Genomic DNA, 14,231 nt, shown 5'->3' with positions numbered 1-14,231 from the left:
GTCTATGGTATCCCTGTTAATAAACAGCAAGTTCCTATCTCATGGCCATTGTCCAGAAGAGAAAGGACGCTAGTTTAAGGCTCTGTAAAACAACTGAGAAGAGAAAGAACCAGAGATATCGTTGATGATAGAAACACAAGATTAATTCTTCTGAAGTAAGAGTTAAAACTATAAAACTCTTTAAAGGAAAACACAGGAGTAAATCTTTGTGACCCGGGGTTAGACAATGGTTTATTACATATGACACATGACACCAAAAGAACAAACAATAGCAAAAGTTAAGATGATGGGGCATCATCAAGCCTTTTAAAACTTTCATCATGGTTTTCAATTCTTTTGGATATATGGCCAGGCCTGGAATTGTGGGTCACATAATTCCAGCTTTAACTTTTTCAGGAACCCCCAAAGTGGTTTCCACAGCAGCTGCACCGATTTACATTCCCACCAAATATTCATAAGGGTTCCAGGTTCTCCACATTCTTGTCAACATTGGTCATTTTCTATTCCAGTATTTTGGTTTTGTTTTGTTTCTAATTATGATGGGTGTAAAGTGGTTTTCATTTGTATTTCCCTTGTAATTAACGGGGTTATTTTCATGTGCTTCCCATTATTTGCATATCTTCTTTGGGAAAATATGCAAGTCCTTTGCCCATTTTTAAACTGGATTCTCTTTTTACTGTTGAGTTGTGCAAGTTCTTTATATATTCTGGGTACTAGGCCCTTATCAAATAAATGATTTTTTTTTTTTTGTTGTTCTTAATAACAGCTTTATCGAAATATAATTCGCCTACCACACAATTCACTCGTTTAAAGCGTACAGTTCAGTGTTTTTTTTTTTTTTTTTTGAGAGGGCATCTCTCATATTTATTGATCAAATGGTTGTTAACAACAATAAAATTCAGTATAGGGGGGTCAATGCTCAATGTACAATCATTAATCCATCTCAAGCCTAATTCTCGTCAGTCTCCAATCTTCTGAAGCATAACGAACAAGTTCTTACATGGTGAACGAATTCTTACAGAGTGAATAAATTCTTACATGGTGAACAGTACAAGGGCAGTCATCACAGAAACTTTCGGTTTTGATCATGCAATATGACCTATAAACCATCAGGTCAAATATGAATATTCATTTGATTTTTGTACTTGATTTATATGTTGATCCCACATTTCTCCTATTATTATTATTATTTTTATTTTTAATAAAATGCTGAAGTGGTAGGTAGATGCAAGATAAAGGTAGAAAACATAGTTTAGTGCTGTAAGAAGGCAAATGTAGATGATCAGATGATCAGGTGTGTGCCTATGGACTAAGTATTAATCCAGGCTAGACAAGGGCAGCAAGACATCCACGGATGCAGAAGATTTCTCTCAAAGCAGGGGGGGTGAGGTTCTGAGCCTCACCTCTGTTGATCCCCAAATTCTCACCTGATGGCCCCCCTGCGACTGTGCCTGTCTTAGGTTGTTCCTCCCTTGAGGAATCTTACCCGTCTCTGGCTAACCAGTCATCTTCCGGGGCCATACAGGGAAATGTAAAGTTGGTAAGTGACAGAGAAGCCATATTGTTTGAAAAGGTTAGCTTTTTACTTCTTTGCAGATTTATGCCCTGTGGCTTCTATGCCCAGCACTTGTCTTGAGGTATCTTTACCACCTGGAGGAATTATGATACTCGGTAAATTCGATATGAGGCACGAATTCTATTTAAGGTTTGTAATTAGGAAGGAAGAAGAAAAGCTATAGATGTAGCATATGAAGGAAACTTGGGAGGATTGATTATTTCTTTGACATATCTTCTTGTATAGTACCTTAAGTATGTATAGGTTTTAAACTACTAACTAATTTGCACACACATATTAACATAATAGGAATACGGTGACATAAACAAAGCAAATCTATAATTACCAGCCATCTCCAGTGAAGCCAAGAAAACCATTTAGGCACCCTAGGCATTTGTGAAAATTTATCTATGATATGATGGATATTTTCCAACTGTACTTGAACCATCAGACAAATTAAAGCAGCCCATTTCTGGGATCTGTTCACATCCCATATGTTCTTTTAACCATAGATAGTCTATAGTCATGAGATTTTGGGGTGCTACAACTTGCACCCCTCCCAACTCCTGGTTGAGTTCCAACAGTACAGATCCAGTCAAATTCGTTGTCTCACTGTATGCACATGCCAGCCTAGACATCTCCCTCCTCCTTCTTATGGCAAGTCCAGGAGACGGTGGGCTGGATGCAGCCACAACCGCAGCATCGTCCGGATCCCTGTGGAGGCTTTTTGATGATCATCCCCCGGCACGAGTCCTCCAGAGAGTGCTGATGCCGGAAGCTCCTCCTCATATCGTATCTTAGTTCATTTTCTGGGTATCCAAGCTAGGCCTTGATCTTCTGCGTAGAAACAAACAGACCCTTTGCCCACACTTTGACATGCCCTCTATACCACTGTGCAGAACTCATTGGAGGTCAGCACACAGTAACTGCTTTTTTTTTTTTTTTTTTAATTAAGAGAAAGGAATATTATCAGAAAAGAGTACCTCCATAGCTGATCATCTGACACCCTTTAAGTGATCAACATTAAGGATATTTAAAGCATGCGTTGATCTTTGATTTACCAATAGTTTTATCCTGTTAAGGAGTAATCCCCCTTTTCTTTCTTTCTTTCTTTTTTTTTTTAAATTTTTAATCTACACTTACCTGAAGAATACTATGTTTACTATGCTCTCCCCTATATCAGGTCCCCCCTAACAACCACATTACGGTTACTGTCCATCAGCTTAGCAAAATGTGGTAGAGTCACTACTTGTCCTCTCTGTGTTGTGCAGCCCACCCTCCCCTTTCTCCCTCTCCCCCATGCATGCTAATCTTAATACCCCCCTTCTTCTTCGCCCCCCTTATCCCTCCCTGCCCACCCATCCTCCCCAGTTCCTTTCCCTTTGGTACCTGTTAGTCCATTTTTGGGTTCTGTAATTCTGCTGCTGTTTTGTTCCTTCAGTTTTTCCTTTGTTCCTATACTCCTCAGATGAGTGAAATCATTTGGTATTTCTCTTTCTCCGCTTGGCTTATTTCACTGAGCATAATACTCTCCAGCTCCATCCATGTTGCTGCAAATGGTTGGATTTTTCCACTTCTTATGGCTGAGTAGTATTCCATTGTGTATATGTACCACATCTTCTTTATCCATTCATCTACAGATGGACATTTAGGTTGCTTCCAATTCTTGGCTATTGTAAATAGTGCTGCGATAAACATAGGAGTGCATCTGTCTTTCTCAAACTTGATTGCTGTGTTCTTAGGGTAAATTCCTAGGAGTGGAATTCCTGGGTCAAATGGTAGGTCTGTTTTGAGCATTTTGATGCACCTCCATACTGCTTTCCACAATGGTTGAACTAATTTACATTCCCACCAGCAGTGTAGGAGGGTTCCCCTTTCTCCACAGCCTCGCCAACATTTGTTGTTGTTTGTCTTTTGGATGGCAGCTATCCTTACTGGTGTGAGGTGATACCTCATTGTAGTTTTAATTTGCATTTCTCTGATAATTAGCGATGTGGAGCATCTTTTCATGTGTCTCTTGGCCATCTGTATTTCTTTTTTGGAGAACTGTCTGTTCAGTTCCTCTGCCCATTTTTTAATTGGGTTATTTGTTTTTTGTTTGTTGAGGCGTGTGAGCTCTTTATATATTCTGGACGTCAAGCCTTTATCGGATCTGTCATTTTCAAATATATTCTCCCATACTGTAGGGTTCCTTTTTGTTCTATTGATGGTGTGTTTCGCTGTACAGAAGCTTTTCAGCTTAATGTAGTCCCACTTGCTCATTTTTGCTGTTGTTTTCCTTGCCCGGGGAGATATGTTCAAGAAGAGATCACTCATGTTTATGTCTAAGAGGTTTTTGCCTATGTTTTTTTCCAAGAGTTTAATGGTTTCGTGACTTACATTCAGGTCTTTGATCCATTTTGAGTTTACCTTTGTGTATGGGGTTAGACAGTGGTCCAGTTTCATTCTCCTACATGTAGCTGTCCAGTTTTGCCAGCACCATCTGTTGAAGAGACTGTCATTTTGCCATTGTATGTCCATGGCTCCCTTATCAAATATTAATTGACCATATATGTTTGGGTTAATTTCTGGGGTCTCTAATCTGTTCCACTGGTCTGTGGCTCTGTTCTTGTGCCAGTACCAAATTGTCTTGATTACTGTGGCTTTGTAGTAGAGCTTGAAGTTGGGGAGTGAGATCCCCCCTACTTTATTCTTCTTTTTCAGGATTGCTTTGGCTATTCGGGGTCTTTGGTGTTTCCATATGAATTTTTGAATTATTTGTTCCAATTCATTGAAGAATGTTGCTGGTAATTTGAGAGGGATTGCATCAAATTTGTATATTGCTTTCGGCAGGATGGCCATTTTGACGATATTAATTCTTCCTAGCCATGAGCATGAGATGAGTTTCCATTTATTAGTGTCCCCTTTAATTTCTCTTAAGAGTGACTTGTAGTTTTCAGAGTATAAGTCTTTCACTTCTTTGGTTAGGTTTATTCCTAGGTATTTTATTCTTTTTGATGCAATGGTGAATGGAATTGTTTTCCTGATTTCTCTTTCTATTGATTCGTTGTTAGTGTATAGGAAAGCTACAGATTTCTGTGTGTTGATTTTGTATCCTGCAACTTTGCTGTATTCCGATATCAGTTCTAGTAGTTTTGGAGTGGAGTCTTTAGGGTTTTTTATGTACAGTATCATATCATCTGCAAATAGTGACAGTTTAACTTCTTCTTTACCAATCTGGATTCCTTGTATTTCTTTGTTTTGTCTGATTGCCGTGGCTAGGACCTCCAGTACTATGTTAAATAACAGTGGGGAGAGTGGGCATCCCTGTCTGGTTCCCGATCTCAGTGGAAATGCTTTCAGCTTCTCGCTGTTCAGTATAATGCTGGCTGTGGGTTTATCATATATGGCCTTTATTATGTTGAGGTACTTGCCCTCTATTCCCATTTTGCTGAGAGTTTTTATCATGAATGGATGTTGAATTTTGTCAAATGCTTTTTCAGCATCTATGGAGATGATCATGTGGTTTTTGTCTTTCTTTTTGTTGATGTGGTGGATGATGTTGATGGATTTTCGAATGTTGTACCATCCTTGCATCCCTGGGATGAACCCCACTTGGTCATGGTGTATGATCCTTTTGATATACTGTTGAATTCTGTTTGCTAATATTTTATTGAGTATTTTTGCATCTACATTCATCAGGGATATTGGTCTGTAATTTTCTTTTTTGGTGGGGTCTTTTCCTGGTTTTGGTATTAGGGTGATGTTGGCTTCATAGAATGAGTTTGGGAGTATTCCCTCTTCTTCTATTTTGTGGAACACTTTAAGGAGAATGGGTATTATGTCTTCTCTGTGTGTCTGATAAAATTCCGAGGTAAATCCGTCCGGCCCCGGGGTTTTGTTCTTGGGTAGTTTTTTGATTACTGTTTCAATTTCTTTGCTTGTAATTGGTTTGTTTAACTTTTGTGTTTCTTCCTTGGTCAGTCTTGGGAGGTTGTATTTTTCTAGGAAGTTGTCCATTTCTTCTAGGTTTTCCAGCTTGTTGGCATATAGGTTTTCATAGTAGTCTTTAATAATTCTTTGTATTTCTGTGGAGTCTGTCGTGATTTTTCCATTCTCATTTCTGATTATGTTGATTTGTGTTGACTCTCTTTTTCTCTTAATAAGTTGGGCTAGAGGCTTATCTATTTTGTTTATTTTCTCAAAGAACCAGCTCTTGGTTTCGTTGATTTTTGCTATTGTTTTATTCTTCTCAATTTTGTTTATTTCTTCTCTGATCTTTATTATGTCCCTCCTTCTGCTGACTTTAGGCCTCATTTGTTCTTCTTTTTCCAGTTTTAATAATTGTGATGTTAGACTATTCATTTGGGATTGTTCTTCCTTCTTCAAGTGTGCCTGGATTGCTATATACTTTCCTCTTAAGACTGCTTTCGCTGCATCCCACAGAAGTTGGGGCTTTGTGTTGTTGTTGTCATTTGTTTCTATATATTCCTTGATCTCTATTTTGATTTGTTCATTGATCCATTGATTATTTAGTAGCATGTTGTTAAGCCTCCATGTGTTTGTGAGCCTTTTTGTTTTCTTTGTAGAATTTATTTCTACTTTCATACCTTTGTGGTCTGAAAAATTGGTTGGTAGAATTTCAATATTGTGGAATTTACTGAGGCTCTTTTTGTGAGCTAGTATGTGGTCTATTCTGGAGAATGTTCCATGTGCACTTGAGAAGAATGTATATCCTGTTGCTTTTGGATGTAAAGTTCTATAGATGTCTATTAGGTCCATCTGTTCTAGTGTGTTGTTCAGTGCCTGTGTGTCTTTACTTATTTTCTGCCCGGTGGATCTATCCTTTGGGGTGAGTGGTGTGTTGAAGTCTCCTACAATGAATGCATTGCAGTCTATTTCCCTCTTTAGTTCTGTTAGTATTTGCTTCACATATGCTGGTGCTCCTGTGTTGGGTGCATATATATTTAGAATGGTTATATCCTCTTGTTGGACTGACCCCTTTATCATTATGTAGTGGCCTTCTTTATCTCTTGTTACTTTCTTTGTTTTGAAGTCTATTTTGTCTGATATTAGTACTGCAACCCCTGCTTTCTTCTCACTGTTGTTTGCCTGAAATATGTTTCTCCATCCCTTGACTTTTAGTCTATGCTTATCTTTGGGTTTAAGGTGAGTTTCTTGTAAGCAGCATATAGATGGGTCTTGCTTTTTTATCCATTCTATTACTCTATGTCTTTTGATTGGTGCATTAAGTCCATTTACATTTAGGGTGACTATTGAAAGATATGTACTTATTGCCATTGCAGGCTTTAGATTCGTGGTTACCAAAGGTTCAAGGTTAGCTTCTTTAGTATCTTACTGCCTAACTTAGCTCGCTTATTGAGCTGTTATATACACTGTCTGGAGAGTCTTTTCTTCTCTCCCTTCTTATTCCTCCTCCTCCATTCTTCATATGTTGTGTGTTTTGTTCTGTGCTCTTTTTAGGGGTGCTCCCATCTAGAGCAGTCCCTGTAGGATGCCCTGTAGAGGTGGTTTGTGGGAAGCAAATTCCCTCAGCTTTTGCTTGTCTGGGAATTGTTTGATCCCACCATCATATTTAAATGATAGTCGTGCTGGATACAGTATCCTTGGTTCAAGGCCCTTCTGTTTCATTGCATTAAGTATATCATGCCATTCTCTTCTGGCCTGTAGGGTTTCTGTTGAGAAGTCTGATGTTAGCCTGATTGGTTTTCCTTTATAGGTGACCTTTTTCTCTCTAGCTGCCTTTAAAACTCTTTCCTTGTCCTTGATCCTTGCCATTTTAATTATTATGTGTCTTGGTGTTGTCCTCCTTGGATCCTTTCTGTTGGGGGTTCTGTATAATTCCATGGTCTGTTCGATTATTTCCTCCCCCAGTTTGGGGAAGTTTTCAGCAATTATTTCTTCAAAGACACTTTCTATCCCTTTTCCTCTTTCTTCCTCTTCTGGTATCCCTATAATACGAATGTTTTTCCTTTTGTATTGGTCACATATTTCTCTTAGTGTTGTTTCATTCCTGGAGATCCTTTTATCTCTCTCTATGTCAGCTTCTATACGTTCCTGTTCTCTGGCTTCTATTCCTTCAATGGCCTCTTGCATCTTATCCATTCTGCTTATAAATCCTTCCAGGGATTGTTTCACTTCTGTGATCTCTTTCCTGACATCTGTGATCTCCTTCCGGACTTCATCCCACTGCTCTTGCATTTTTCTCTGCATCTCATCCCATTGCTCTTGCATTTTTTTCTGCATCTCTGTCAGCATGTTCATGATTTTTATTTTGAATTCTTTTTCAGGAGGACTAGTTAGGTCTGTCTCCTTCTCAGGTGTTGTCTCTGTGATCTTTGTCTGCCTGTAGTTTTGCCTTTTCATGGTGATAGAGATAGTTTGCAGAGCTGGTACAAGTGACCGCTGGAAGAGCTTCCCTTCTTGTTGGTTTGTAGCCTTTTCCTGGGAGAATAGCGACCTCTAGTGGCTTGTGCTGGGCAGCTGTGCGCAGACAGGGCTTCTGCTTCCTGCCCAGTTGCTTTGGGGTTTATCTCCGCTGTTGCTGTGGGCTTGGCCTGGCTGGGGCTGTTCCTCCAAAATGGTGGAGCCCCGTTGGAGGAGGAGCAGCCAGGAGACTATTTATCTCCGTAAGGGGCCTCTGTGCTCCCTGCTGCCCAGGGGGTTAGAGTGCCCAGAGATCCCCAGATTCCCTGCTTCTGGTCTATGTGACCTGTCCTGCCCCTTTAAGATTTCCAAAAAGCACTCTCCAAACCAAAACAACAACAGCAACAATGAGAGAGGGAACAGAAAGAAAGAGAAAAAAAAAAGGAAAAAAAAGGAAAAAACAAGCGATTTTTTTTTTTTTTTTTTTTGTCCTCAGGTGCCGGTCCCAGGCACCCGCTCACTGGTCCTGCTGCCCTGTCTCCCTAGCACCAGGGTCCCTGTCCTTTCAAGGCTTCCAAAAAGCACCCACCCACCGGTCCTGCAGGGAAGGAACGCTCAATATTCTTTGTCCTCAGGCACTGGTCCCACGCACCCGCTCACCAGTCCCGCCGCCCTGCCTCCCTAGCACCGGGATCCCTGTCCCTTCAAGGCTTCCAAAAAGCACTCGGCAAAAAGAGAGAAAAAAAAGGGGAAAAACGCGCGATTTCTTCCGTCCTCAGGTGCTGGTCTCAGGCACCCACCCACCGGTCCCACAGGGAAAAATGCAGGATATTCTTTGTCCTCAGGTGCCGGTCCCAGGCACCCGCTCACCAGTCCCGCCGCCCTGCCTCCCTAGCACCGGGGTCCCTGTCCCTTTTAGGCTTCCAAAAAGCACTCGCAGAAAAGAGAAAAAAAAAGGGGAAAAACGCGCGATTTCCTCTGTCCTCAAGTGCCGGTCTCAGGCACCCGCCCACCGGTCCTGCAGGGAAAAACGGGGGATATTCTTTGTCCTCAGGCGCCGGTCCCAGCCACCCGCTCACCAGTCCCGCCACCGTGCCTCCCTAGCACTGGGGTCCCCGTCCCTTTAAGGCTTCCGAAAAGCGCTCGCGAAAAAGAGAAAAAAAAAAAAAGGGGAAAAACGTGCGACCTCCTCCGTCCTCAGGCACCGGTCTCAGGCACCCGCCCCCAGGTCTCGCAGGGAGAAACGCGGGATATTCTTTGTCCTCCGGCGCCGTTCCCAGGCACCTCCTCACCGGTCCCGCCACCCTGCCTCCCCAGCAACGGGGGCCCGTCCCTCTAAGGCTTCCAAAAAGCGCTCGCCAAAAAAAAAAAAAAAAAAAAAACCGCTCCGGTTTCTCTCCACCCGCCGGGAGCCGGGGGGAGGGGCGCTCGGGTCCCGCCGGGCTGGGGCTTGTATCTTACCCCCTTCAGAAGGCGCTGGGTTCTTGCAGGTGTGGATGTGGTCTGGATGTTGTCCTGTGTCCTGTGGTCTCTATTTTAGGAAGATTTTTCTTTGTTATATTTTCATAGCTCTATGTGTTTTTGGGAGGAGATTTCCACTGCTCTACTCACGCCGCCATCTTGGCTCCTCCCCTCAAATAAATGATTTTTACATGATTTTCTCCTATTCTGTAGGCTGTCTTTTCACTTTCTCAATAATGTCTTTTGATGTACAGAAGTTTTAGATTTTGGTGAAGTCCAATTTACCTATCTTTTCTTTTGTTGCTGTGCATATTTTTGGTGACAGCCCCCAATCTCTTTCAGTTGTGCTATGATACTTCAATAACATACAGCACCTCCAATATGAAATCTTAGTCTAATAGAGATAACTTTGCTCACATACAATGTTCACTCTAAGATTACACTTTTGCTAACATAGCTAAAATCCTTAAAACAATACTTTTTCTAACAAAAGTAATGAAAAATTCCTTCTACCCAGCCCCTTTAAACGTATCTCCTATAGAAGTACCAGTCATTCTATTCCTTGTACGAGGAGCTGACGTCTGACGCTGTGGAGGTTTCTCTGCTATTGTCAGTTGATTCACTATCAGAGGCTGTGAATCCAAGGGCTCAAGGTCGGAGATTCCATTCTTGAGCTAGTGAGCGGTACTACAATAGGTTCTGCAGAATGTAAAATAGTTATTTAGCATTTCAAAACAAATTAGGTAATGGGCTATATTTTAATCAAAGCTAACATTTTTATGGTAATTAAAACAAACTTTAAAACTATTGATTCTGAGAAGTACAATATATAGTTCTACAGAAAGCTTTCATAAAGCTAAACTGCAACATTAAAATGACGTTACTAAAATGTGATTACTGTGTTTTAAAAATCCAACACATGTGCATATTTCTATAATTCAGGTCATTAAAATAGTTTTTTGAGTAACCACTATGGAAGTTTTGTGATCTACTACCAAGGAGAAAAGAGGAAAAGGAAAGAAAAAGTGCATCCGCTATGTTCATATACATCGTCACAGGCTGTAACAGGGTTAGAAACTGTCCTTTCTTAGGTACAGTATGGATTCTAGAGTCAGACTGCTTGAAAAGCAGTTTTAATTTCACCACTGACAGTGTGGTCATGGATAAGTTACCTAAGCACTCTCTCACTTTTTTACACGGCTTTTTGTTTATTTAAAAAAAAAATGCAAATATTAATTCCATCAGTGTTTTATAATAAAAGTTAAAATTTCTGTAGTAGGAAGTAAATTTGAGGCAGACGTTAACTTACCAATGAGCTATATTTTATTTATTTATTTATTTATTTATTTATTTATTTATTTATTTATTTATTTATTTATTTATTTTACCAATGAGCTATATTTTAGACTCTGATTATAAAATGGCTGTTTAAAAATTGAGAATAATAGAAATAAATCTGTCCAAAGCATAGTCACAACGATTTGGTTCAAAAAGAAGGGATTATCTTAATGTGTTACAGATCGGGAATACAATCTGTTCTATACAGTGCAGAGCGGTAGGCTGATTTCTGAAATGCAAACAGTACCTATTGTCGTCCTAGACGGGAAACTACTCTGGATGCTTAAACATATTTGCTACATATAAAAAGGGGAGGGAGGAACCTCTGTTTATTTGCAAATGGCTTATCTCAGTTTCTCAACCTTGGCAGTATTGACACTTTTGGCTGTATTAATTCTGTGTTGGGGAAGGAAGTCGGGATACAGGGTGGGCTGTCCTGTGGATTGTGGGGTGATTCATAGCATCCCTGGTCTCTATCAGTTAGGTGATGGCAGCCCTCTACCCCAAAAGTGAGACCTGAAAATGTCTGCAGACATTGCAGATGCCTCCAGGAGACTAAATGGCTGCCAATGAGGAAGCAGGGGACCCAGACACTTAAACTTTGGATTTATTTTTAATAGGTTAGAAGCTTTCCACTTAGAGAAATCAGTGGGGAGAAGGGGGCATCTACTTATCACTGGCATTCTTTTAACCTAGTAAAAGTATTCTGCTTGAACTAATTCCAGTGGGTTAGAAGGCTATTCTGTCACCTTCTCTTACTTACTGGCAGGTAGGTGTCGCATGGGAAAACACACAAGAAGTTTCCAAAACAGTTGTCATATATTTAATTAACTCTGAGCAATCTTAAATTAATCCCTTTTATATTAACCACTCTTGCAGATAAATTCTGGTGCTTCAGAATAAAAAGCAAGACACTGTTGAATGAAATGCAGATGGTGGAAGTAAACGATCTTCCCTAATGGATCCTTTCTCCAATTGATAGCTAACTCCCAAAGCTAACAAATTCATATATGACTTGCCTTCATCCTTTAAGAAAATCATGACTGACCATTTCCTTCTAAGATGTAACTAATAATTCCTGAAGATAATTCTCAATATGTGGGGAAACTTACAGATGTATTCATGTAGTCATATGTGCTACTGTGTTTCCTCACCTGTTTTCAATTCTAGTTTGTTTCCTCAGTTACTGGAGTGCAGTTCTCAGCCAAAACAAAACGCTAAAGCTAAGCAGCACAGAAGGGAAGAGCTATATTACATTAAAGGGTAGCAACCTTTAAAAGTAAATTAGTTTGCTGCTATTTTGTTCCTTCAGTTCTGCTTTCTTACTCTAAGAAGGGACTAGCAGTAACCACAAGGGAGGGGTTGGGGAGGGCAGGTGGAGTGGGAGGGAGAAGGGGATTGAGAGGTATCATGACTGGTGCACATGGTGTGTATGGGGTCACAGGGAAGACAATGCAGCTCAGAGAAGACAAATAGGGACTCTGTGGCATCTTACCACATTGATGGACAGTGACTGCAATGGGGTATGAGGGGAGACTCGATAATAAGGGTGAATGTAGTAACCACATTGTTTTTCTTGTGAAACCTTCATAGGAGTGTATATCAATGATAACTTCAAAAGAAAAAATAAATTAGTTTTTTCAAATAAACAGTATTAACCATTTAAGTCAGTCATACTGGCTTTCTGTTGTCTCTACTTAAAAAGTGCCATTTCATGAGAGATTTGACTATTCACATTCCCAGACGTTTGGATTTCACAGACCAGTAAAATGTCAAAAAAATTAAGACTATGATAAGACTTTCAACTTTCTACTTTAACGTCAAGTATTAAAACAGCTATTCTCTATTAACATTTCTTCATAAAAGTTTTTTTTAGTATTGAAATTGAAGGAAGGACATACTTGTAGGATAAGATGGAATAGATTATATGAACATTTTTTTCTTTTAACATTCTAGGATTAAAATAAAGATCTTGAGGGTTAAAAAAAAAGTGCCATTTCAGTTCTTCACAGCAAAGTTTAAGTACGACAATAATATTACAAATAAAATAACAGGAAAGTATAAGGATTGATTAAACTACCACTTGTCAAAATATTTTTTGTCCAAGAAGATAACGGCCAAGTAATGAAAGAATAACCAGAAAGCATTGTAGGAACAATTTGCAAACCTCAGTTTATGTATCAGTTTATGGTATCAATTAAAAAATAAGATTAGGATATTTGACAACTTCCCTGTAGTCTGATAATATACTACCAGTAAGCAAGAGTAGGAGTTTCTAACATATTAAGATATTTCATTTTATCAAATTCTCCTCATAGTTGTGCACTGCTGCTACTCCAGCTTACCATCGTCATCATCATTGGCAGTGAGGTCCACAACCTCTGCTGGATTCGGCCTGAAGCGCTGCATCGCAGTGGAAGCCCTGCTGCGGGTGCTTGGCTCCTGTGACTGACTAGTCTGGGGCTTGGACTTTGGCTCCAGGGGTATCTGGAGTGTCCAAGGGTTGAAGGAGACCTTAAATGACATCAATATTAAATTAGTAAATATAAAAAAGAATAAAAACTTTAGTTACTCAAGAACTCATAAGCCTTTCTTACAAAATACACTGTAATGTCCTTCATGCAAGGTATCTCCATAGAAATAATGTAACAGAATTCAAAATTATGACTAGCACAATGCCCAGCACCCAATAAACATGCTGAATGAAATGTTCAGCAAATGTTCTCCAATCAACTGACCTCAGGATAGGAGAAATGATATGCCAGACCAATCACTGGTGTAAAATACAGGATTCTGGTTCAAGAATGCTGCTCTTTTCAATGGTTATTTTGAGTAAACATCTGGGGTTATAATCACATGTTCACATTTTATGTTAGTACCTGAAATTATGCACCACCCATGAAGTAACAAAACTGTCAACACCCTAAACATTTAATAACATCTGCATGATCTTGTATATTTAGTCCAGATTAGATTTGTGAAACACAGCTTTGGGAGTTCTAAGCCAAGCTATGTTTCTGGTGCTGCCCTAAAAGAGATTGAAGTCACAGAGAAATTTCCTGGGGTCAGCAGAGGCGAGGAGAGCTGCAGCTCATTGACCAGTTTGGGAGCCATAACAAAACATCACTTGTTTGTGCTGAACATTTTTATCATCTTTTTATGATGTGTATGGCATTGTATTGTATTGTTACTTACTGTATGTTTCATTTTTTTTTTAATTTTAAGGGATTGTCTGTAATGATCTAGACTGAGGGTGCAGAGGAATAGCATGTAGAATACGCAATCCTAAAGCTCTCAGAGAAAAATGAATGTTTTAGAAAGTTGGGGCTTATGAAAATGTCTTTTGCTCTCTTATCCAAACTGAATGTGAAACTGTGAGTTTATCATCAGCTTGTGTGGAAAGGGCGAGCCAGACTGGTTAACAAGCTCGACCACCCAGGAAAGAACCCCAACGTTCAAACTGGGCTGTAGATGGCCTCAGCAAGTGTAAAGCCTAAGAGTTTATAAAGAA

At 39.9% G+C, this 14,231-nt stretch overlaps 2 protein-coding genes across 4 annotated transcripts in view; one reads left to right on the top strand and one right to left on the bottom strand.

The window, feature by feature from the left end:
• Nucleotides 1–14,231, top strand: part of LOC140844008 (uncharacterized) — a 106,979-nt gene that overhangs the window by 34,491 nt on the left and 58,257 nt on the right. The window lies entirely within an intron of this gene.
• LOC140849928 (E3 ubiquitin-protein ligase Arkadia-like) overlaps nucleotides 1–14,231 on the bottom strand; it is a 33,762-nt gene that overhangs the window by 15,601 nt on the left and 3,930 nt on the right. Inside the window, exons 1-2 of one of the 3 annotated variants that reach the window (XR_012132339.1) lie at nucleotides 13,066–13,203; nucleotides 9,930–10,081 (exon numbers count right to left, since the gene is read on the bottom strand). Coding sequence is in view for 1 of the 3 variants with exons in the window: in XM_073238932.1 (XP_073095033.1) it covers nucleotides 10,008–10,081; nucleotides 13,066–13,234 (243 nt within the window). In the remaining 2 variants the exon portion in view is untranslated. Of the gene's footprint in view, nucleotides 1–9,382; nucleotides 10,082–13,065; nucleotides 13,235–14,231 lie in introns of those variants that run through there. The other 2 variants (XM_073238932.1, XR_012132343.1) reach the window with 2 other exon arrangements.

This window comes from Manis javanica, chromosome 1 (genome assembly GCF_040802235.1).
Source record: "Manis javanica isolate MJ-LG chromosome 1, MJ_LKY, whole genome shotgun sequence".
In the NCBI taxonomy this organism is placed as follows: Eukaryota; Metazoa; Chordata; class Mammalia; order Pholidota; family Manidae; genus Manis; species Manis javanica.
The sequence above is the reverse complement of the archived record's forward strand: the minus strand, read 5'-3'. Positions and strand labels throughout refer to the sequence as shown.